This window comes from Schistocerca nitens, chromosome 2 (genome assembly GCF_023898315.1).
Source record: "Schistocerca nitens isolate TAMUIC-IGC-003100 chromosome 2, iqSchNite1.1, whole genome shotgun sequence".
Taxonomy (NCBI): domain Eukaryota; kingdom Metazoa; phylum Arthropoda; class Insecta; order Orthoptera; family Acrididae; genus Schistocerca; species Schistocerca nitens.
In genome coordinates, this window is record NC_064615.1 from 203,542,087 (window position 1) to 203,566,643 (window position 24,557).

Here is a 24,557-nt window from a genome sequence, read left to right on the forward strand (position 1 = left end):
GAATACATTCTTATCTTTATCTTTCTCCCTTTGCTGTGCAAGCTATTTCAGTCCGCTCTGTAGCACAGCCAACACCCGATTCTCACACTAGCTGTGTTTAGGATGATTACTACAACGACAACACTACTAGCAACCAAAGATCAAACTGCATGCAATCAGAACCTCTGTGGCGTAACATATCGACTATCGAAAGCTACTGTTTGAAAAATGCTTAGCGAACAAATATGAAATATGACGCATCCAATAACAATACGAAGCTCACGTCACTGTCCTCGAATACTAAAAATAGTCTAGAAACCTTCGAACTTCGAAAATATGAAGTCCATGGACAGTTGAATCCACGATTTTGCAGCGATCAATATGTTCCAGCAAGAACCAAGTGGACAGATTCTTGGACAGACTAGGTGGGTTGACGTAAAAGTTCAGGTTTTTCACCATTTACGGTACAATTACAACATTTTGGCAACACAAACGACTTAGTCACTCTTTCACATTCGGAACAATGGATAGAAATGTATTAAAAAGTCAATGAACATACATTGTTATGACATCGAGATTTATAATTCTGTTAAGTAACGCATTGGCATATTGTTTAGTGTGGAGAATATTCCAGTAAAACACTTAGAAAGTTTTTTTAAAAATTCAGATTTTCTTGATAAAATCTTCTAAGAAATTTTAGTGTTAACTTGTAGCTGCTAATCCTCGTTTATTGTGGAATCGTAGTACAACCGCTTTCGCGATAATGAATTGCACTCTGAAGAAAAAGCTACAACAACATATCTACGAGTCCATTAAGTGAAAGAGCTAATCTAATAGTGCCTACTATGAGAGAGATAGAAAAGTACTCACTTGGAAGGATTACATTAAGCCATACGTCCCAACGTTCCATAAGGCACATATTTTGAAATCATCAAATGCAATGGATGCTGAAAGATCCATAAATAATCTTAAATAATTACGGGTAATCTGATTGAGACCTGAAAAATAGGGCGGATAAGCGGAAGAACACGAAACTGTGGTATTAGAACCCGATAAACATAATACGGTAGCTACTTGCCAGTGGTGAACTCCTGATAGTACTAGTAGCTGCCGGTAGAGGGCACGAGGGTTGTATAAGTAGCAATACCGTAGTACCTCATTTTTCGAACGTTGGGAATAGTTTTACAAATGAGTTTGACAACTGAAGGTAAGTTATAAAATAACAACGGTTGTTGCTTGTCTTTGGTAACATTAATAACACTTTAAACACAGTGGAAAAATTCTGAGTAGTGTGCTTTCTTTTTTTACGCATCTCACTAATTACAAATTAAAACTGATTAAAATATGAGTTATGGAAGTTGGATTTCGGTCCCAGGAGCAACAAATTAACGATCACGATGGTTCAAATGGCTCTGGCCACTATGGGACTTAACTGCTAAGGTCATCAGTCCCCTAGAACTTAGAACTACTTAAACCTAACTAACCTAAGGGCAACACACACATCCCTGCCCGAGGCAGGATTCGAACCTGCGACCGGGGAGGTCGTGCAGTTCCAGGCTGTAGCGTCTAGAACCACTCGGCCACACCGTCCGACAACGATCACGATTTCAAGGCAGCCGTTCGTGGTGGCCGAGCGGTTCTAGGCGCTACAGTCTGGAACCGCGCGACCACTACGGTCGCAGGTTCAAATCCTGCCTCGGGCATGGATGTGTGTGATGTCCTTAGGTTGGTTAGGTTTAAGTAGTTCTAAGTTGTACGGGACTGATGACCTCAGAAGTTAAGTCCCATAGCCCTTAGAGCCATTTGAACCATTTCAAGGGAAGTTAGGAAAACAGCTAAAACTGACGAAAGAATCGCGACACATAACAATGTACAGTAAAAGTAGGTGAATGGGAACCAAAAGCGAAACGGCAGCGAATGTGAGAAACTGAAACTGCAATAATTGTTGTAAAAGGTCTCCTAAAGGAGGGCATAAACTATCGCAGTTAGAGTGTGTGTCTCTGTGTCTCAGATCCAGTTGACCGTTCAGCTTTTAATTTTGGTATAGCCATAGGGAGAACATGAACTGGATTTCTTCCAGAATAATGATAGTATTGCCCTAGTTTCCGTTACATAAGATCTTTAAGTTTTAACTTACGTATTCAGAAATTATTATAATTTGAATCGGGCTCACGTGTTCGATAGTATCCTACCTTCCTCTACTAGTACTCTGAACCTGCAATCGCTTCCGCGCCGTACCTGTTATGGATTCTCTGCAAGCCTCATTTCGTGGCACACCAGCGCTGCGGTATTACCATATTGCCAGTGGGCTCTGCATCGCGTGGCAGGTGGTCCTGAGACGGCCGTTGACCGGCGGCGCAGCGGCGCCTGCGGAGACGCCTGTGACGCAAGCAGCAGGTGCGGACGCCTTGCGACACGCACCGCACTTTCCTGCGTCGCTTTTACTGTTTCGGGCAACGCCTGGCTTCGGTTCACATTGCACGCGACGAATGTTAACTAGGCAGTAAGCGCCGCTATAAATGGGAGCGAACGCCTAACGTTGCGCAGAAATACCGGCCTCAAAACATTGCCTCTCGTGTAACCTACTGTGGCTCTGACTGGAGCCACGTCGCTTTAAACTAATTGTTGGGATTCTGAAGCACGGCCGTATTCGCGAGGCTGGTGGTTAAGAATACTTCACTCGCCAAGGGAACAGTGTGGCAATATACTGTTTCTTTCAGTGAAAGCGTCTTGCTCAGGAACCAGTATCGTGAACCGCACAACTCAAACCCGTTCCTCGGATTATAACAAAGGAGTATGTAACACTACCGCCCTATTCGGACGTACGTCAGCTGTATAAAGCCTGTACTGTAATAAGTTCACGGGCTTCACCTTATAACCAAGGATTTTAGTACATAAATTGACCGCGTGTACCTAATAGAAGCAAGATCGGACTTGTACTCAGTCAATAACTACAGTGATGCATCAAGCAAATGTAAAGCATAATTGCTCGTTCGCATGGACAAGAAGTATACACAGTAGATGCTACCTATAATTAATGATTCGGTCGCCAGCCTACTTAGGCAATGAGTGAGCTTTTCCTTGTACAAGTGGGTGCATGTACAAGCATAGTAACACGTAGTAATGATGCGTTATATGGCAAAGTTTGGACCCGGAAAAATCCACTGAACTAAAGCTTTCTCTTTTTGTACTAATTTGGACGAGCTAAATTCACACAACACCACACAGCAATGATTATTACGAACTGCATTTCGTATATTGATCAGACTGAAATCGGGCATAGATTTTCCTAGAGTGCACAGTTTTGAAAACACACATACAATGTCACTATTGAAATTGGGAAAACAACACTAATACACTTAGGTTCAATAAAGGACTTAAATTTACTGGTCAAATATGATCAGCACATTTCAAGGTTTGAAAGAATGAACAAGAGAAGGGGGGGGGGGGGCCTGAAACTGTTATGGTCGTTATACTGAAACTGTTAAGTACTAAAAGGCAAATTAACACTCAAATTTATCAATCAATGGATAACTACTCTTTTGTCTTACTTCTGAATAATTTAACTGTCATTAGTTCTGTCTCAAGTTAATTAAATAGCATCGCTAACTCAATTCAAAAAACTCTCTTCCAGTTTAGTCATACTTTTGTCCTTTACCAACATTTGCAATAATTCACAGAACTTTTAAATTTCTTTATAGCAAAAGTTTGACTGCTGATAATTCTCATTTACACTAATTATAAACTTTCAGTTCAGGATACTCGGGTTGCACAATACGAGGTAAGGATCCTGTCTAGGTCAGTGATCAGGAAAAGTCATGGCTAAGGCAATTCTGGTAAAAGTCACGTTATTATTGAACAGTTAGAAACATTTCGACACTGGTCCACACAGATACACTTCTAAAGATGAAATAAATGTTTGACCTGTGCAAGTCGGTGCGGCGGTTGGCGGGCAGCGAGGTAGCGGGCAGCACGGCACACATACAAGCGCGACTAAGGCTCACGCTACATAGGCACTTTCCATCTTCTTAGCGTCGTAATCTTTCCAATTTTGTGCCTCAGAATATAGCCATGCCAAGTAGTCGTCGGAATCGGTGTACCCGAGGCTCAATGGAATCCACTTTTCCTAGGTAGCCGCCTCGGTACAGTACGTGTTCCTCTGACCAATTCACCACTCCGACTCTTACTGATGCTCGTCTCCGACTGACTACTGAGCCCGTTGTACCGAACCGCGCCCAGTGTGCGTTTTCCCGCGCTCGCCTGCCTCCACCTTTTCCCGCTTCCCTACAGGTAGGGTATTCACCACAGGTTTTCTACTACACATATCCTAATGCATTACCTACGTATGGACCAAGTGTTTAAATTACAATTTCCACATTTTACAATAGTTTTAACATTAAGTACACTTTCCTTTGATTATCACATCATTTGAAATCCAACATAATTAATAATATTCATTTCAAAAGCCACTCACAGTTTCTTTAACATCACGAAAAGAGCAAGAAATTAAATCAACCATTTTTCACACTAATTTAGAGAAATTCATAAAGAAAAAAAATTATTATATGTACAGTTGTCGTTACAAGTACCGTTTCCGGCCGAACTCGAAGAGTTAGAAAAGGCTTTGGACAGAAATTCCAAAGAAGTCCACGAAGCTATAGCAAGTGGGCACGCCATTAAGCGTTTCGGGTTGGAGTGCCACTGGCATCTGTTCACAAACATACACTCTTTGATTAGGCCAATCATTGAACTGTAAACCTTCTGTATGTGTTTGTGCACAGCCCTATGATCTAAGGCTACTGATACAACAGTCGGAAGTGCTAAGTGGCTCAACGATTTTCTCTGACTTCTTTCCAAGGCCGTTCCTAACTACTCTGGTTATTTTAAACCCAACATTCTACCTGCTATAGTCACAGCAGGACCCGAGTGTATGCTGTAACCGGAGCCTTTCTACCTGCCTTGTATAGGTTTCAGCGGAGCGGAGCGTTGGGCGTAGCCCTTGTGTTGTGCACGAAACACCTTTCACGTAATTAACGGACAAAGATCATAACGCTGTTGTGGTCTTCAGGCCGAGGACTTGTTTGATGCAGCTCTTCCTGCTAGTCTATCCTGTGCAAACCTCTTCATCTCCACATGACTCCTACAACCTACATCCCTTTGAACTTATGTACCGTATACATGTCTTGATCTTGTAAGTAGGCTGTTTAGGTTTTTATGTTGGTAACGCCACGTAGCGCTCTGTATGAAAATCACTGACTGTGCTGTGTGCACTCTGTGGCTGGTTTGCATTGTTGTAATATTCGCTATTGTAGTGTTGGGCAGTTGGATGTGAACAGCCCGTAGCGTTACGCAGTTGGAGGTGAGCCGCCAGTAGTGGTGGATGTGGGGAGAGAGATGGCGGAGTTTTGAGAGCGGATGATTTGGACGTGTGTCCATCAGAGACAGTAAATTTGTAAGACTGGATGTCATGAACTGATATATATATGTAATGACTTTTGAACACTATTAGGGTAAATACATTGTTTGTTCGCTATCAAAATCTTTCATTTGCTAAGTATGCCTATTAGCAGTTAGTGCCTTCAGTAGTTAGAATCTTTTATTTAGCTGGCGGTATTGGCGCTCGCTGTATTGCAGTAGTTCAACTAACGAAGATTTTTGTGAGGTAAGTGAATCATGAAAGGTATAGGTTATTGTCAGTCAGGGCCATTATTTTGTAGGGATTATTGAAAGTCAGATTGCGTTGCGCTAAAAATATTGTGTCAGTTTAGTGTTGATCAGAATAAGTAAAGAGAGTAATGTCTGAGTACGTTCAGTTCTGCTCAGCTGTTTGAAAATCAAATAACGTAAGAGGTTTACCAGCACAGTAATTCATAAATTTTTCTAAGGGGACATTTCATATGTCGACCCTTAGCCGAGAATACCTCACTGGAATGTTCTGATTTTTTTCTTGTAGTTTGAGTAATTAGTGTAGTTATTGTTTATTGCTAGCGCGTAATTTTAGAGAGAATTTTCTTTGTAGTTGTAGTTTTTCATTCTTGTAGTGTAAAACAGTTGTAGCATGCATGTAGATTTGCACCAAGTATTTCGCAGCCACGCTTCCAATTAATTGGATATTATTTTCAGTTCTATTTTAAAGTGTTTTCTCTTTTTTCTCTTCAAATTGTGCTTTTCTGTGTTATCGTGTGAAATATTGTGACAATTATGGCGTGTGAAAAACGTAACACTAGGCTGCAAAGTAAGTTGAGAGATGACAGTGAAGACGAGAGTAGTGTGTTAGCGCCACCGTGTAATGAATTAACAAACATTCAGAATAGTAATTTGGTAACTGTGCGTAGGGAAATGGACCAGGCAATAAATAATGGTGTAGACAGTGAAACAATTAGTGAACAAGGAAGTATTATCGATCGGTCGGTCGGCAACAGCTCGCCTCAGGAATCCGAAATGACAGGACAATATCTTGCAATTACTGTAGATTCAGGTTTTGGGTTCGCGCCGTTTCCTCAAAAAAGTCAAGACACATTTTCTGCTTGTCAAAATGTGAATGTTGCCGGTGAAAATGCACTGCCGAAAACAGATTCCAACAGAGGAACAGATTCCAGACACTAATATATTATCATTGCAATTAATGCAACAAATGAAACAACATCAGAGACAAACACAGCAACAGTCGGACACAATGAAACAAAATCAGAGACAAACACAGCAACAGCTTCAAAAGTTAGACTCAATGGAACAAATGTATTTAAACTTCCTGGCAGATTAAAACTGTGTGCCCGACCGAGACTCGAACTCGGGACCTTTGCCTTTCGCGGGCAAGTGCTTTACCATCTGAGCTACCGAAGCACGACTCACGCCCGGTACTCACAGATTTACTTCTGCCAGTATCTCGTCTCCTACCTTCCAAGGTCGTGCTTCGGTAGCTCAGATGGTAGAGGACTTGCCCGCGAAAGGCAAAGGTCCCGAGTTCGAGTCTCAATCGGGCGCACAGTTTTAATCTGCCAGGAAGTTTCGTATCAGCGCACACTCCGCTGCAGAGTGAAAATCTCATTCTGAAAATGTATTTACCTTAATAGTGTTCAAAAGTCATATAAGTTCATGACATCCAGTCTTACAAATTTACTGTCTCTGATGGACACACGTCCAGATCATCCGCTCTCAAAACTCCGCCATCTCTCTCCCCACATCCACCACTGCTGGCGGCTCACCTCCGACTGCGCAACGCTACGCGCTGTTCACATCCAACTGCCCAACACTACAATAGCGAATATTACAACAATGCTGAGATTTCTGATAAGGGGAGAGTAAAGTGACCGTCGCGTCACACCGACAAGGGTCGACTTTCTCCTCGGCCGGCTGCGTATGACGCATTGCAGTCGGCAGTCGGCGCCGCGACCGTGACCGCCCCGCCGTGTAGTGCAGAGTGCAGAACGCGGGCCGTGGGACGGCGCACATTCCACTCCCTGCTGCCTGCTAGCTGGGGCGTGGCCGCTGTCTGCCGGCTGCCGGCTGCCGGCTGCACGGCCGCTGCACGTTGTGGCATCTGCGTTCTCGCGTCACCCTACCCGTCGCTGAAATCTTCTCCAGCTTCCCGTGTTGCTTTGTTACATGAAGAAACCGCGCAACAGTTGCTGACTCAACAATATTTTACTCCACGCACGACCGGTGCCGAAACACTTACACTTGAAGTTCCATCATCTGGTGTAAACTATAATAATGAAAATACTATGTTAGAAGACAATGAGAGAGCTTCTTACTTCAGTGGAAACAACATGTCACAGTTCGGATTCCAGAAAGGTTGCTCGACTTGTAACATTATACCCCAACAGAGCAACTAGTCCTGTCACCGGAAAAGCCACGTATAACACTGTTGTACGGGGACTTTTGCATACAGTATACACGTCATAAACGTGCCTACTTTCCACAACTGGCGACAATGTTACCCTTTTCACAGGATTTGAGCGTCATGTATGACTAATGGATATGAAAATCAGACTATAGTTTCATTCCTAAGAGTTTTCTGATTGATAGAAAGAAACACAGGAAAAATGGGATAACAATGTAGGAAGTTCATTAAGTTGTTTTTTCTAATGAATATACGGTCGCCAGCCTATCGAGGCATAGAAATGGTTGCTTCAGAAAAGCAGAAAAAATAAATCTGGCCTACTTTCCTATTCTTCCCTAACATAGCTTCAAAAATGATATAGCTTAACTTTTCGACATATTGTTCTGAGAAAGACACAGGAATATTTTACCTACTACCCACATACATATAAAGTTTTGATATAGAAAGGTCACGAATTTTTAATCACCATGGGCCGCGCGGGGTAGCCGTGCGGTCTGTGGCGCCTTGCCACGGTTCGCGCGGCTCCCCCTGTCGGAGGTGTGTGTGTGTGTGTGTGTGTGTGTGTGTTTTTTTTGTCCTTAGTGTAATGTAGATTAAATACTGTGTAAGCTTAGGGACCGATGACCTCAGCAGTTTGGTCCCACAAGATCTTACCACAGAGTTCCAAATTTCCTAATCACTATGTGAAAAAAAATAAATCTTTTTAGCCAGGGGGGACTTCAATCATTGCATTTTGTATAACCACAAATTAAATACTTACATATTCTAATAGCACAATACAAACATTTAAATTTATTAAGACACTTTGTTTATATCTTTCTCTTAACAACTGACCTGTCAAAAGCGAAAGGTACGGTGTGGTCACACTATACTGTTATTCAGTATTTTTATGCAACCCTACTTCAGTGTTACTGAGCCAAATAAGTAACTTACTTTCTTATATATATACTTCTTGAACTTTCCAGAATTTCATTTATAAGTGTTGGAATTTTATATTTACTTTACTCAAAATTTTAATTTGCAAAACTTCGTCTTTTTAGCAAAACTTATTTACTCACTTTCACTTATTACCATAAAAAATATGAATTTTAAAATCGTTAAATTTGTGTGGAAACATCTGTTCCAGTACATACGCAAAATATTACTTTCATACATTGACTCAAAGATGAAAATTAGTGCTTGTAGATACTGACTAAAGCACTTCAGTTGTTTCCATAACAGGTTTACTCGGAATAATCAAATACTAGGAAAGAACCCTACGTAGGTGAATGATCAGTAATAACATAAAAGGGCACAGCAGACTTCCTTCCCCATCCTTTCCTAATCCGATGGGACCGATGACCTCGCTGTTTGGTTCGCTCCTCTACACCACCCAACCAATAAAACAATAGGGTGAACAAAATTTTATGTTTAACACAATAATTATTAATGATTCACTCTTCTACAGTTCTAATTATACAGTTTGTAACCTGTTGGCTGTAGGCGTTGGGTGTGGCGAATAGTAACGGCGGCATACTAGTTTCTTGAAATATGGACTAATTAATTCTTCTTAGCGTCGTTTTGATGTCCGTAATATAACCCAATAATTTGTACTAAACCCGTAATAATTCAGCAGTCGCTATCCGAGGCCATTGTGCAACCGTTTCCTGGCAAGGCATCGGCTGCTACGTCCAAGTGTTGGCTGTTTCACTGCTGCATGCATACTATGTCCTCTCGTTGCCATTCGCTCTACATGCCGCGCCAAAACCACAAGTATAGTACAAAAGCACTCCATCTTTTACATAACACATTGTCCCTGAGCGTGTACCATTTTATACAAATGACAACTAGCACATATATATAGAATTACATACACGAATATTTTGATTTCATTATTCCATGACAGAATGTTGTTTAGAAAATTATACATTTCACATATTTCTTTACATAAGGTACAAATTACATTAGCAAAGCACTCGAACATTACATATTTGACACTTTCCATATAGACTTCGCATATCACAGTTATATTATGACCAATTTTATATACAAAAGCTTTTTGTAAATTAGATGATTGAATAGTGCTGTTTAGACTGAGAACACTAGTTATACATTCACTTTCCAAATAGGACAAGCCTTAAATAACAATATATCACCAGTTGGTATTTTTGTCATCTCTCCAAGGCCTTCAATTGTGTAGATCTTGACAATATGCCTATTTTCTTAGAAAAACTCAACTATTTTGGAACTGATGACATTGCACACAGCTAGTGTGGATCATACTTAACAAATAGAATGAACAAGATTGTGCTGTCGGAAAGGTAGCAAAGTTTAGTCACTGGGTTAAAATCACAACGGGAGTCTCACAGGTTTCAATTCTGGGTCCACTCCTATTCCTTGTATTTGTGAGTGACCTTCCACTTAACATTCAAAAAGCAGATTTGGTTCAAATGGCTCTGAGCACTATGGGATTTAACATCTGAGGTCATCAGTCCCCTAGAACTTAGAACTACTTAAACCAAACTAACCTAAGGACAGCACACACATCCATGCCCGAGGCAGGATTCGAAACTGCGACCGTAGCGGTCGTGCGGTTCCAGACTGAAGCGCCTAGAACCACTCGGCCACAACGGCCGGCGCAGATTTGGTACTTCTTGCAGACCATACTAGTGTTATAATACACCCCATTAGAAAGCAAGCACCAGAAGAGTTAATAAATGATAACTTCCCATGAATTATTAAGTGTTTCTCTGAAAATGGACCCCCCCTAAATTTTGGAAAAAAAAACCACGCAAAATCAGTTCTGTTTTACACATAATCAGACCGACAATTGATGTAGGACATGAACAGGAGTCAATAAGTAAGGAAGAATACTCCAGTTCAGCTACTTCTGCGCTCTGTATAATTGCTAACTTAGGATAAAAGGGTCAACCTCCAGACATATTTCGCATAGTTCCACTCAGTAACGTCGTACAGAATCATTTCATGAGATAACTCGTCACTTAGAAAGAAAGTACTGATTGCACTAAAGCGAGCAGTAAAAATTTGTGGTGTTCACCTACAAACGTCATATAGGTCCTCTTTAAGGTGCTAACCATTTTGACTGTGCCGTCACAATATATATTTTCGCTAATGAAGTTCGTCATAAATAATCCATCACAGTTTGAGAAGAACAGTGACGTCCATACTTACAACACTAGAGGGAAACATGGCCATCATTACCCATTTTTAAAGCTGTCAGTGGCTCAGAAAGGATTTCAATATGTAGCAACAAATTTTTGATTTGCCCGATAAGATAACAAACATAGACAGGTAGCGAAGAAAGTTTTGAATCTCATTTAAAATACGTTCTCCTTGACAACTCCTTCTATTCCACCGACAAATTTCTAGTTAAAAACTGGCAGCCAGGAAAAGAACAACTCGTTTTTAGGTATAGCTGCGTGAGTAGGAATAAAATGGTAAACGAACTGCTCACGTATTCATATGTAAATTGTCTCGTTCCACATCATTTCGATAAAAGAATCGATCAAATGATCTACAGAACATGTATGTAACTAGATAAATAATTTAAAAAATGTTAGATAAAGAACTACGCAGCTACAACGTCTAAAATGAAATATTGTAAGTCTAAAGAGAGAATAGGACGTTACTTGCAAGTAAAATCACTTAACCATCTGAGGTGATCCTCACCCCAATGTTGTCATAAAGCAAAAGTTTCGTGTCAAACGAGTAGAATGGGGGCCTAAAAAATCTGAAAAAGTGATACAGGACACGGAGAGTCACCAGAACCATGAGACCTGTAAAATGCAATAAAGACGGGAAGAGAAATCACACATAGTACGGAAGTACTTTCATAAATTCCATAAAAACCGTTCTCCCCGTGCCACCCGAATGGGACCACTAACAAGAAAACTATGCAGTAGTACGGTAAATACTTACAGCTGTGAGTACGGAGGCCGCGTACAGCCCACAACGCAAGCGCGGTGTGAAACAGATACGTGATTGGTGGAAAAGCGGGAAGTAACAGCAGAACGGAGACGGAACCATCATAACATTAGCAGTAAAGAGAACCTAAACATTTAGAATACAAGGAAAAATATTACGTTACTTGCACACCTTATCGTGACTATATAATATCATAATTAACTAAAATGTTTTTGTGATAGAGGTCAGCGCGTTCATTAATATTCCATGATATTGACAAGGAACCTATTGACTGACGTCGAAAGTTCTATCTTTAGTAAGGCTCGTTCGAAAGTGTTGTTTTAACAGTAAGACAGGAAAAGTAAAAGCTGATAATGACTCACCATGTACAGCAGGAGGGCGACGGAAAATAAGTTCAAATGGTTCAAATGGCTCTGAGCACTATGCGACTTAACTTCTGAGGTCATCAGTCGCCTAGAACTTAGAACAAATTAAACCTAACTAAGCTAAGGACATCACACACATCCATGCCCGAGGCAGGATTCGAACCTGCGACCGTAGCGGTCGCTCGGTTCCAGACTGTAGCGCCTAGAACCGCACGGCCACTCCGGCCGTAGGAAAATAAGTGCCCGGGAGGTGCAGAGATGAACCTTCTATGAGATGTAGGCGTCACACTTCACAAAATGGACATAATCGACATTCAAGAAATATTCAAAACAAACCATTAATTCGCACCGTGAACACTGAATGCAAATAGCGCGTCACCGTGATCACAGAGGTCCGCACCACCAAGGTAGAAGGCGAACTCCTTGGGAGCTACGAACCATGAAGGACGTTCAGCTAGGTATTCACTCTTAAAGAATGAGTGTGCAATCAAGTTGGTGTAACAGGATAATGAGAACTGAAGGAATATGACGCATGCAACCGAATTCGAAACAGTTTGTCGTGAAGCTTATCCTTTAAGGCGTAGCTGCAGATAATGCGATATATTTTACGAGTATGGGCACGGAAAAAACAAGCATCCAGAGGCTGAATTTGTTGAGTGGTTCCAGGTGACACGAACTGCGATATTACACACTTTTCAGGAGGGACAGTTCTCTCTAAGGGAGTATGATTTTTATACGCAGACCATGAATGAAGCAAAAGAAAATTATTTTCACCGGTTGTTGGCCAAAATCAGTGCTCATACGACAGTTGTAATTACGTTACCTGCATTTTCCCACTCTTGGTTGCTGTGACGTAAAGTTTTTCCTAATGCCATTACTACAAGCAAAAGGATCATAAAGGGCGCAGCAAGTCCCACTTCTCGCAGCACAACAAATAACTTTCTAGCTAATTTACCATCCAGATTAACAGTCGGCATAATTGTATACAAGTGCATTAAGGCACTGTTGTTAACTGATCTTGATACCTGTAATTTCCAGGGTTCCTTTCATATGCATTTCCCCTTCAAATCTAAACTGGCGGGAGTTGAAAACAAATTCCTCACTGAAAGATGGGATAAATTTGTTTATCTCACCTACAAATCTTCGGGCCGATTCCGCAGTTTGCTGTGCATCGTCAAGCTGGCGCTTTGTTTGAAATTTCGTTATCTTGCGTCTTCAAATTCTGTACCACTGTTTGCAGCGATGCAACCATCCACTGCCTCCCCAAAAATCACAGTAATCTATGTCGTGCGCAATTTGATGTGCCTAACTTAGTAGGTCACTACCATTCAGACGGTGTAAGTTGTGTAGACCGTCCTTGAAACGCGCAAACACTTTTTTGTGACAAGTGCGCCTTGCGTTTCTTTGAATACCCGCAGTTTTTCTTACGCACTATACGGCTGTATCGATGCGGACTTACTCGAAATCCGTTCATCTTTATCTCTCTCTCTCTCTGTGCTGCGGATGATATTCCATGTACATGATTATGTTTAGTAGTCCCTCCTTCGATAACGAGTGTCCTTTGCTACGTATCTCCGGAGACGGGATTTGTGGCTCCCTGTCAGACAAGGCTGATGAACTACATGGCTCGACAATTTCACTTACAAAGCACGTATCGCTATCACCGAACTCTTCACGTACGTTGTCCGCCCAGTCGAGTGCATACAACGCCACACTTTCCACTGACACATACTGCAGAAACCCTAATATTTCATCTGCCACTTCTTTCTCACTCTGTGAAACTCCTTTGGTTCCTTTCTGAAGAAATGTGAATTTCGGCAATTGTTGTAGATACGAGGCGTGTTTTTTTAAGTAAGGTCCGGTTTGTTGTAGACACTAGTAGTTAGCGTGCATACCGCAACGAGCGCGTGCGTCGTGTACCGGCATGTCTCGGGAACAACTGCGCTCAGTTTCAGCTCTGTAGCTAACCTGTACGGTTCTGTTCCGTGCTTTCAAAATGTTTAAGACTATCAACTCACCCGCCACGTGTGAGGTTCGCTCAGTGATACGGTTTTTGTCAGCAAGGAACCTGACTACTGCAGAAATTCATCGACAAATTTGCGAGGTGTACAGTGATACTGTTATGAGCGAAAGCAAAGTGCGTAGGTGGGTACGAGAATTCGAAGATGGCCGTGACAACGTTCATGATGAGGACCGCCCCGGTCGCCCTTCTTTGATTACAGACGATTTGATTCCTTCAGTTGAAGTGAACATTCGTGAGAACAGGTGCTTCACAATAACAGGTCTCTCAAACGAATTTATTGACGTGTTGAGGTCAGTGCTTCATAGTGGTTCAAATGGCTCTGAGCACTATGGGACTTAGCATCTATGGTCATCACTCCCCTAGAACTTAGAACTACTTAAACCTACCTAACCTAAGGACAGCACACAACACCCAGTCATCACGAGGCAGAGAAAATCCCTGACCCCGCCGGGAATCGAACCCGGGAACCCGAGCGTGGGAAGCGAGAACGCTACCGCACGACCACGAGCTGCGGACTCAGTGCTTTATAACATTGTTTCTGAACACCTAAAGTTTTGGAAACTGTGCTCCCGTTGGGTCCCGAAACTCCTAACAGAGGACCACAAAAACCGAAGATTTGAGTGTGCGATGAAGTTCTTGACTCGTTATCACGAAGGAGGTGACGGATTCTTGAGTCAGATCATAACTGGAGACGAAACATGGGTTTCGCATATCACGCCCAAATCGAAGCAACAGAGCAAGGAATGGTGACACACACACTCGCCTGTAAAGGTGAAGGCCAAACGGACTCTGTCCCAGCGCAAAATCATGGCGTGGTTCAAATGGTTCAAATGGCTCTGAGCACTATGGGACTCAACTGCCGTGGTCACAAGTCCCCTAGAACTTAGAACTACTTAAACCTAACTAACCTAAGGACAGCACACAACACCCAGCCATCACGAAGCAGAGAAAATCCCTGACCCCGCCGGGAATCGAACCCGGGAAATCATGGCGTGGGTGTTTTGGGATAGGCATGGTGTTTTGTTGGTCGACTTCATGCAACGAGGAACCACTATCAATGCGGAAGCATACTGTCAAACCTTGAGAAAGCTACGCAGAGCGATTCAAAACAAAAGACGCAGCATGCTGACAAAGGGAATTGTCCTTATCCATGACAATGCAAGACCTCACACTGCATGTCAGACCCGCGATTTATTGGACAGTTTTGGCTGGGAAGATTTAGACCACCCACCCTACAGGCCTGATCTTGCGCCGAGCGATTACCATCTGTTCCTCCAGCTCAAACAACACCTCAGTGGCGACCGTTACAACGATGACGACGACGTGAAAACGGCAGTGAACTCTTTGTTATCGGAGCAGGTGGCAAGTTTCTGTGAAGAGGTTATTTTAAAATTGGTTGAGGGGTGTGATACGTGTTTGAACAAACTTGGCAACTGTGTCGAAAAATAGAGTGAAGTATGTACTTTCTGAAAATAACATTACTTTTTTGAAATAATCTCTTGTTGTGTACTTATGTTTAAATGGACCTTACTTAAAAAACACGCCATGTGTAATACAATATTTCCTTTGTTTATCATTGCCATTGATCTGCTTTGTATCAACACCACTAGCGCCGTAGCACTGTTGTGACTTACTCGTCGACTAAGTAATTCAACTACGCCCTGTAGTCTCAAGCTGTGCTCGCCATTGGATACCTCGAATCCCACCCCCTGTTGCCACTAGCAGCCAATATTGTGGTTGCATGGTAGACAATGCGTGGGCCCCGTAATGCCGTAAACATCATTGGTCTTTTGCGACCTCTCACTCAAGAGGTTCCTTCTGAGTGTCCGACATTTCTCTTCAGTGCGTAGGACAGCTGCAGCCGTAGGTATGTCGCCGTGCCTTTGCCTTGACACGGCAGAGGCCTGCCGCGGTGCGGCAGAATTGCCGTGTGTGGCTGTAGTGGCCTTTGTGAAACGATGGCGTGGCGATTAAATTTCGAATTATTTTGGCACGACTACGAACTCAGATTTTGTAGTTCGAGATTGTTACCGTTAATTCCAGTACAAATTCAAATGGTTCAAATGGCTCTGAGCACTATGGGACTCAACTTCTGAGGTCATTAGTCCCCTAGAACTTAGAACTAGTTAAACCTAACTAACCTAAGGACATCACACACATCCATGCCCGAGGCAGGATTCGAACCTGCGACCGTAGCGGTCTCGCGGTTCCAGACTGCAGCGCCTAGAACCGCACGGCCACTTCGGCCAATTCCAGTACAGCGCAAGAGACTGCTCATTACAATGTAGAAGAGAAAAATTTGTTCAGGCTACAGTTTCCACCCGAAAGACACACTGACGAACAGTTAGCAAAAGAATGTTGATGTTTAACTGCTACATCAGTAAAGAATTCCAGTAACGAAAGAAACGAGTAACGTAAATTTACGAGAAGAACACTGCAAGTGTCATAACCCAATATACCAATGAAAGAGATCAAAATAAGTGAACACGTGTCTCGGCTTATACGTAGACACTCGGCCGTGTCTGATAAAAAGGCTTCAAAGTTTTTGAGGTACTTTATGTATCATTTAGCGAGTAAACAGTTCAACCGAAGCGGTGGCATAGTGGCTAGTATTGCGGCTTCACAGTTTTGCGCACAGTGTTCGAAACCCGATTATTACTTTTATTTTTGTTTTTCATTTATCTACCCATGTCCGTCCAATTTATATTGAAATAATGTTGTCCTTATTCGGCTACTAGCTGTATGTCAGCTGTATAAATTTAAAGCAAGCAATGAGAAAGTTATTTACAATTGTTTTCGGCGTAATTCTTGTAGTGTATTTTGACTCATCCATTGCGAGAGCCAGTTTTCAGAAAAGTGATCCCTTATGCGAGGTATGCCTCGAAATTGTTGTCAACACGTGAAATCTTCAGCAATGTTAACGTTTCTTACCGGAGTGTGATTAACACGAAAAAATGTCACATGGCAAACCTGTGTGTTCGTAATTTCCATGTTTTGAATATTTCTCCGGTCGGTATAGCACAAGGGACTGCACCAAATGTTCCTGAAGGATAAACATAAGAACAAAATACAAGAATTAATATGAGAACGGATATAAGAATGAAGCGTAAGAATAGGTGAATTTAAAAAGATTATTTTGCCAGATTTCAGTTTTGGCCTTTCTTGCAAACCGAGGTACTCTAGGAGAGTTCTCTTGAGAATGTCTTTCTGGATATCCTGCGTTCTCCCACTTCGTCGATGAACCATGCCTCTTTGATTTTCTTCTTCAAAAAATATGGAACATTAGATTGCTCAAGCGTCTACCACTCCTACAAATAATGTGGCCGCAGAAAACAGATTCCCTCCTACGAAACGTGTCCGTGGTCTTTTCTATAGACGCTCAGAGGTCGTGGTCGTGGTGGCTTTGATTGTACATAGGATGGTGCTGAAGGTGTTGTCGTTGTTATTGTTCCTCTTTGTCTCACTCATTTTTCGCAGTGTGTGGCAGCTCGAAAGGACTGCTGGTTAATGGCGAAAGCAAGAATAGAGAACCGAGCGAGGTGGCGCATTGGTTATCACACTGGACTCGCATTCGGGAGGACGACGGTTCAATCCCACGTCTGGCCATACTGATTTAGGTTTCCCGTGATTTCCCTAAATCGCTTCAGACAAATTACGGGATGTTTCCTTTGAAAGGGCACGGCCGACTTCCTTCCCCATCCTTCCCGAATCCGATGAGATCGATTACCTCGCAGTTTGGTTTCCTCCCCCAAATCAAAAATGGTTCAAATGGCTCTGAGCACTATGGGACTTAACATCTATGGTCATCAGTCCCCTAGAACTTAGAACTACTTAAACCTAACTAACCTAAGGACATCACACAACACCCAGCCATCACGAGGCAGAGAAAATCCCTGACCCCGCCGGGAATCGAACCCGGGAACCCGGGCGTGGGAAGCGAGAACGCTACCGCACGACCACGAGATGCGGGCCCCCCCAAATCAACCCAACCCCAACAATAGAGTGTGTTGCTCAAAAGCTGTCTGTAATGATCAGTAACGCGCCAAATAAGCATCACTTCGCATAACAACGAATTAAAAATTGAGGATAAATATTTTATTTTGTTGAAATATTAGCAAATGGTCGTAAGAAAGTGTTACATGCACGGTACTAGATTAAATATGAACATGTGTGTAGTAAGAGTATTAACAGTGATGGTGATCAGACGCAGAAAAATCCTGTGATGTTAAAACTTCACTAGGGCTGAAGATTTCAATAGAGGCAACATTGTTTGGGGCCCTCTTGCTGGAAAGAACTAATTGGTGTCTGGATAAGTAGCAGGTCCGTTGGAATGACAAGTGGCAGCCTACATCTAACAGGGAAAAGCATCAACTGTCGAGCACGACACTGCTGGCTGAAAGGAAACACTACTTTGAACACTAGATTACAGCATCCCAGGCACCTTTCATGTATCTCGGTTGCGAATTGTATATGCCAAAAATTCACTATAGAGCGGCTGTTTAAAGACCATTATTTACACTATGCAATGCCTTGACAGCATTGGCGTTGCGTGCGTACAAATTGGAAACAAAGGTAGGAGGACATTCGCTTTCCGTTGGTACTTTCTTCACCCCGGCAACGGTGTCGCCTTCAGATTTCAGAACGGAGACGAAAATTAATCATGACTTGGAACACTTCCTTGCCAGAGACTGACCACAGTATACTTGTATCTATACCGATGACCCTAAAACTCAGGCTGACGTGGGGTACACCTTCTTCAACCACGCTAGCGACGCATACCAAATGTTTCCACAGCCGCCTAAATCGTCTGTATGCACGTCGGAGATACTGGCCATTGGGGAGCTATTCGTATGGAGCACAGACTTTCCGGCTCGAATTGATCCTCACAGACTCACAATCAGATTAACATGTGTCTCGGAACCCATAATAAACGAGCAGACACTGGGCACTGACGTCGGCATACTTTGTATGAAAGGGAATGAGGTATTTTCCGTAATAAACTGTTGACCGCCTCGCTAAGACGAGCGTTACAAAACAACAGTTCCGCTGTTGTTAAGCCGGCCATATATCTCTTTGATTACTGCAGGGGCAGTTTCAGACAATGGGATATTGCCTGTATTTGTCATCTTACAGCAGGGATGGTTTGAAAATGGACACAGACGTCCGAAACCAGTCACCATCAAGAAATAAAAAATAGATACGTCTCAGTGCAACGTATGACAAAGTTACAACTATGTATTTCAATTACATCCTAATCTCCTTCTCAGCCCCCCTCTCTCTCTCTACCTCTATCCTCCCCCCCCCCTCCCTTTTCCATCTCTTCCTTACCACCACCCCAACCCCCTCATCCAATCTGTGCCCATCATCTTCCCCCTGCTCCCTGTAGGTCTCCTATCGCATACACTCTCTGTGCATATACTCCCTCCTTCAATGTCCATCTCCTCCTCATTTCTCTCGAACCTTATTATTATTGTAAACGGAAACTTTATTGGGAATAGAAGTCAAAATGAAAGAGTAAATCGGTTGGCAAATAAATAAATAAATAAACAGGCAAATCGGTCGAGACGTTCTCAAGTGATGATCTTTCCATGCGGCAGTTGATTTTTATTTACATATGCATAAATAAATGCCCGTGGGGGTACTTGTTTTGCGTCAAGAAATCCTATTTTTAGAAGTGCCTGTGCGAAATAAAGGTCGAGCGAACAATATATCTGTCCTCTCTGGCGCTGGTCACGCAGACCCTCTGAGACCCGACACGGCACTAGGTACGGCCCTGCTAAACCCACTGTTTCCATATTCACATGATAGCTGCAGGATCGATAAACGGAAATCTCGATAGGTCACCGTTCGGTCTCCGTGAAATTTCGTGTGTTAGTGGAGTTTCCCCTTCTCACTCGCGGCGTAATACGGTCTTATCACAAACAAACAGGATTAAAATAATATTTCTGAATGAGAAACCCACTGCGTTAGCTTCTTACACACACAAGGTGACTGACGTTACTCGTTTGTCTTCTCGTATATACAAAACGCAACTGGCGTTACTCTTACTTACTCTGTGTAGTTGAGCAAAAATGCTAACAATTTGCACATCTAAGCACGTAGTACACATTAGATGATCTGCAATGTTTCATCGTGCTCTTCACCCAAACCTTTCCCTGTATGGGCGAGTTACACAACTGGCCATTAAAATTGCTACACGAACAAGAAATGCAGATGATAAACGGGTATTCATTGGACAAATATATTGTACTACAACTGACATGTGATTACATTTTCACGCAATTTGTGTGCATAGGTCTTGAGAAATCAGTACCCAGAACAACCACCTCTGGCCGTAATAACGGCCTTGATGCGCCTGGGCATTGAGTCAAACAGAGCTTGGATGGCATGTACAGGTACAGCTGCCCATGCAGCATCAACACGATACCACAGTTCATCAAGAGTAGTGACGCGTATTGTGACGAGCCAGTTGCTCGGCCACCATTGACCAGACGTTTTCAGTTGGTGAGAGATCTGGAGAAAGTGCTGGCCAGGGTAGCAGTCGAACATTTTCAGTATCCAGAAAGGCCTGTACAGGACCTGTAACATGCGGTCGTGCATTATCCTGTTGAAATGTAGGGTTTCGCAGGGATAGAATGAAGGGTAGAGCCGCGGGTCGTAACACATCTGAAAAGTAACGTCCACTGTTCAAAGTGCCGTCAATGCGAACAAGAGGTGACCGAGACATGTAACCAATGGGAACCCGTGCCATCACGCCGGGTGATACGCCAGTATGGCGATGACGAATACACGCTTCCAATGTGCGTTACCGCGATGTCACCAAACACGGATGCGATCATCATGATGCTGTAAACAGAACCTGGATTCATCCGAATACATGACGTTTTGCCATTCGTGCACCCAGGTTCGTCGTTGAGTACACCATCGCAGGCGCTCCTGTCTGTGATGCAGCGTCAAGGGTAACTGTAGCCATGGTCTCCGAGCTGATAGTCCATGCTGCTGCAATCCTCGTCGAACTGTTCGTGCAGATGGTTCTCGTCTTGCAAACGTCCCCATCTGTTGAGTCAGCGATCGACACGTGGCTGCACGTTCCGTTACAGCCATGCGGATAAGATGCCTGTCATCTCGACTGCTAGTGATACGAGGCCGTTGCGATCCAGCACGGCGTTCCGTATTACCCTCCTGAACCCACCGATTCCATATTGGATCTCGACCAACGCGAGCAGCATTGTCACGATACGATAAACCGCAATCGCGATAGGCTACAATCCGACCTTTATCAAAGTCGGCAACGTGATGGTCCGCATTTCTCCTCCTTACACGAGGCATCACAGCAACGTTTCACCAGGCAACGCCGGTCAACTGCTGTTTGTGTATGAGGAATCGGTTGGAATCTTCCTTCATGTCAGCACGTTGTAGGTGTCGCCATCGGCGCCACCTTGTGTGAATGCTCTCAAAAGCTAATAATTTGCATATCACAGCATCTTCTTCCTGTCGGCTAAATTTCGCATCTGTAGCACGTCATCTTCGGGGTATAGCAATTTTAATGGCCAGTAGTGTACTTACTGCACGGGGGGTGGGGGTTTATCTCAGTTTTACGGGTTATCCAGTAAACACTGTTACGTGTTGAAAGACATTTATACGGTACGAGGAAGATACTGCTCCCATTTACATTTTTTGGAGTTGCCACAGTCTTGGTTGTCGGTTTCACACAAACATGAGTTTTTTTTTTTTTGCGTGAATTATATTCTCCTTCCCGCCTCAGATTTAGTTCATAACATTACATTATTGTGTCCAGCCGGTGTGACTGACAGTGTGGGTGTTGTCGTGTTGCCGCAGCTTCCGGCGACGAGTCCCTACCTGGTGCTGCAGCTGGCGGCGCCCGTGCTGACGGAGTTCGGCCTGTGCGAGTACCGCCTGCGGCTGGCCGGCTCCAAAGCATCGGTCGACCCTAACGCCGACGTCTCGTTGCTCGAGGGCGACATCTTGCTCATCGATCCACCATGGACCTGCAGCGAACGAGCTGGTTAGTCACAGCTGCATTGTCTACCTCTCCATTTAACATTTTTTGTTGTTATCCCTACAACCCACCACATTTTCCTTTTCTGATCCCCCAGCTCTGTTCCCTACTCTCTAAATTCGCTCCCCTTATTTCCCCCACTCTTCCCACTCGCACCACGCAACTAGCTATTCTCTACTTCCTATCCCATCCATTCTACCCCTGTCCCTCCCACCTTCAACCCCTACTCCCCTTCCATTCCCTCCCTCTCCCTACCTCCCATCCGTCTCACTCTCCCTCTCTCTCCCATCATCACCCTCTCCCTTGCCTTCTCTATACAACTCTCTCACACCATGTCACTCTCTTTCTACCCAACATTCTCTACTCTTCCCCCCCCCCCCCCCCCTGCATAAGCTTCTCCAAGTCAAGCTCCCTCTAAGCACTCCCTCAGTCCTCCCTCTGTGCGCTTGCTCTCTCTCTCTCTCTCTCTCTCTCTCTCTCTCTCTCTCTCTCTCTCTCTCTCTATGCCACACACAAACACGGCTTAAATTTTGAATAAAAATCAGCATTGGCGGCCGAAGACTTCCGGGATAAGAGGACACCCTAATTGTGCGAACAGCCTCATCGAAGGGGACGGAGGAGTGGATAGAGGTTCAGGGCTCTTGCACATGGGGTGGGAAACTGCCCCTAAGGGCGGAAGAATCAGCAATGCCCAACGGCATGGGGATGCAGAAGGCAATGGGAGGCACTGGGGTAAACTCTTACCGTGTGTATCCATGGGACATGTCACCTGTCAATGAAAAAGTGTCATGATGATCACTCCATTAGCAAAAGATTCCAGAATAGTCCGCCATTCGGATCTCCCGGAGGGGACTGCCAAGGGGGAGGTCACCATGAAAAAAAGATTGAATAACCGACGAAGGGGTGACATTGTACGAGTTGGGGCGTGAAATGTCAGAAGCTTGAACGTGGTAGGGAAGCTAGAAAATCTGAAAAGGGAAATACAAAGGCTCAATCTACATATACAGTAGGAGTCAGTGAAGTGAAATGGAAAGAAGACAACGATTTTTGGTCAGATGAGTACAGGGTAATATCAACGGCAGCAGGAAATGGTATAACGGGAGTAGCATTCGTTATGAATAGGAAGGCAGAGAGTGAGTTACGGTGAACAGTTAAGTGATAGGGCTATTCTTATCACAATCGACAACAAAACAATACCGGCAATGGTAGTTCAGGAATACATGCCGACTTCGAAAGCTGGTGGTGAAGATATATAGAAGGTATATGAGGTTATTGAAAGGATAATAGACTACTTACAGGGAGATGAAAATCTAATAGTCGGGGGGAACTGAAATGCTGTTGTAGGAGAAGGAGTAGAGGAAATGGTTACAGGAGAATGTGGACTAGGGACAAGGAATGAGAGAGGAGAAATACTAATTGAGTTCTACAGTAAATTTAAGCTAGTAATCGCGAATACTCTGTTCAAGAACTACAAGAGGAGGAGGTACACTTGGGAAACATCGGGTGAAGATTGCAGTTATACTATTACATCATGGTCTGGCAGAGATTCCGAAATCGGATACTGGATTGTAAGGCGTAACGAGGAGCAGTAGACTCAGATCACAAAATGCAGTAGTGTGAAGAGTAGGCTGAAGTTTAAGAGATTAGTCAGGAATAATCAATACGCAAAGAAGTGGGATACGGAAGTGCTAAAGAATGAAGACGTATTGCACTGGCCGCTACCCGCGTGTCCTTATTGACGGTGACAAATAGCCGATTCTGTAAGGTTTTTAGATTTCACGCACGCAGACACTGCTCGCCATGATAAGTTGAGTCAAGTTACGTGTGAAAGTAGTCTTACCAATAGCCAGTTAGTAACAGCTAAGAATAATAATCATTCATTATGTGGGCACAGAAAATTCTTTAAAGTTGTTAATATGTGCGACACTATTTGCAAGTAAGTCGCGGCGTGCCCAATGCTTTTAATCGCAACGCGTAATAGCCACTGTGCTATGGCTGGTATAAAATTTCGTGCTATGGGAGAAGCCATCAGTAAAACACAGCTATGCAGCTAAATAAATTTATAGAGAACATACGCTGACCTCTGACTGAAAATATTACTTTATGCTTTCCAATGGGTCATTAATCCAGTGATTTATCATACACGTTCGTTCAGAGGTCATTTTACAAATTTGTTTCGTAGCAAAACTAACCAGATCAGAGCATTACGTATGCCCATCAAAGAAACTATTTCAGTTAATACTCACCTTGTCAAAAGACGATCGGTATAGCATACTCTCTTAAATAACATAAATAGTGCTTCCTTATTTATCGGGTGAAGCCTGTAATATTTGAAATTAAGTTGTTCTGGCGTAATGACGGCTGATCGTCGCTAACCAACAATTCTTTAACGGCAGAGCATTG

General features: G+C 43.4%; 1 protein-coding gene across 1 annotated transcript in view; it reads left to right on the forward strand.

The window, feature by feature from the left end:
• LOC126234925 (uncharacterized) overlaps window positions 1-24,557 on the forward strand; it is a 410,207-nt gene that overhangs the window by 370,628 nt on the left and 15,022 nt on the right. The window contains exon 2 of the mRNA XM_049943664.1: window positions 21,974-22,160. Coding sequence (XP_049799621.1) covers window positions 21,974-22,160 — 187 coding nt within the window. The remainder of the gene's footprint in view (window positions 1-21,973; window positions 22,161-24,557) is intronic.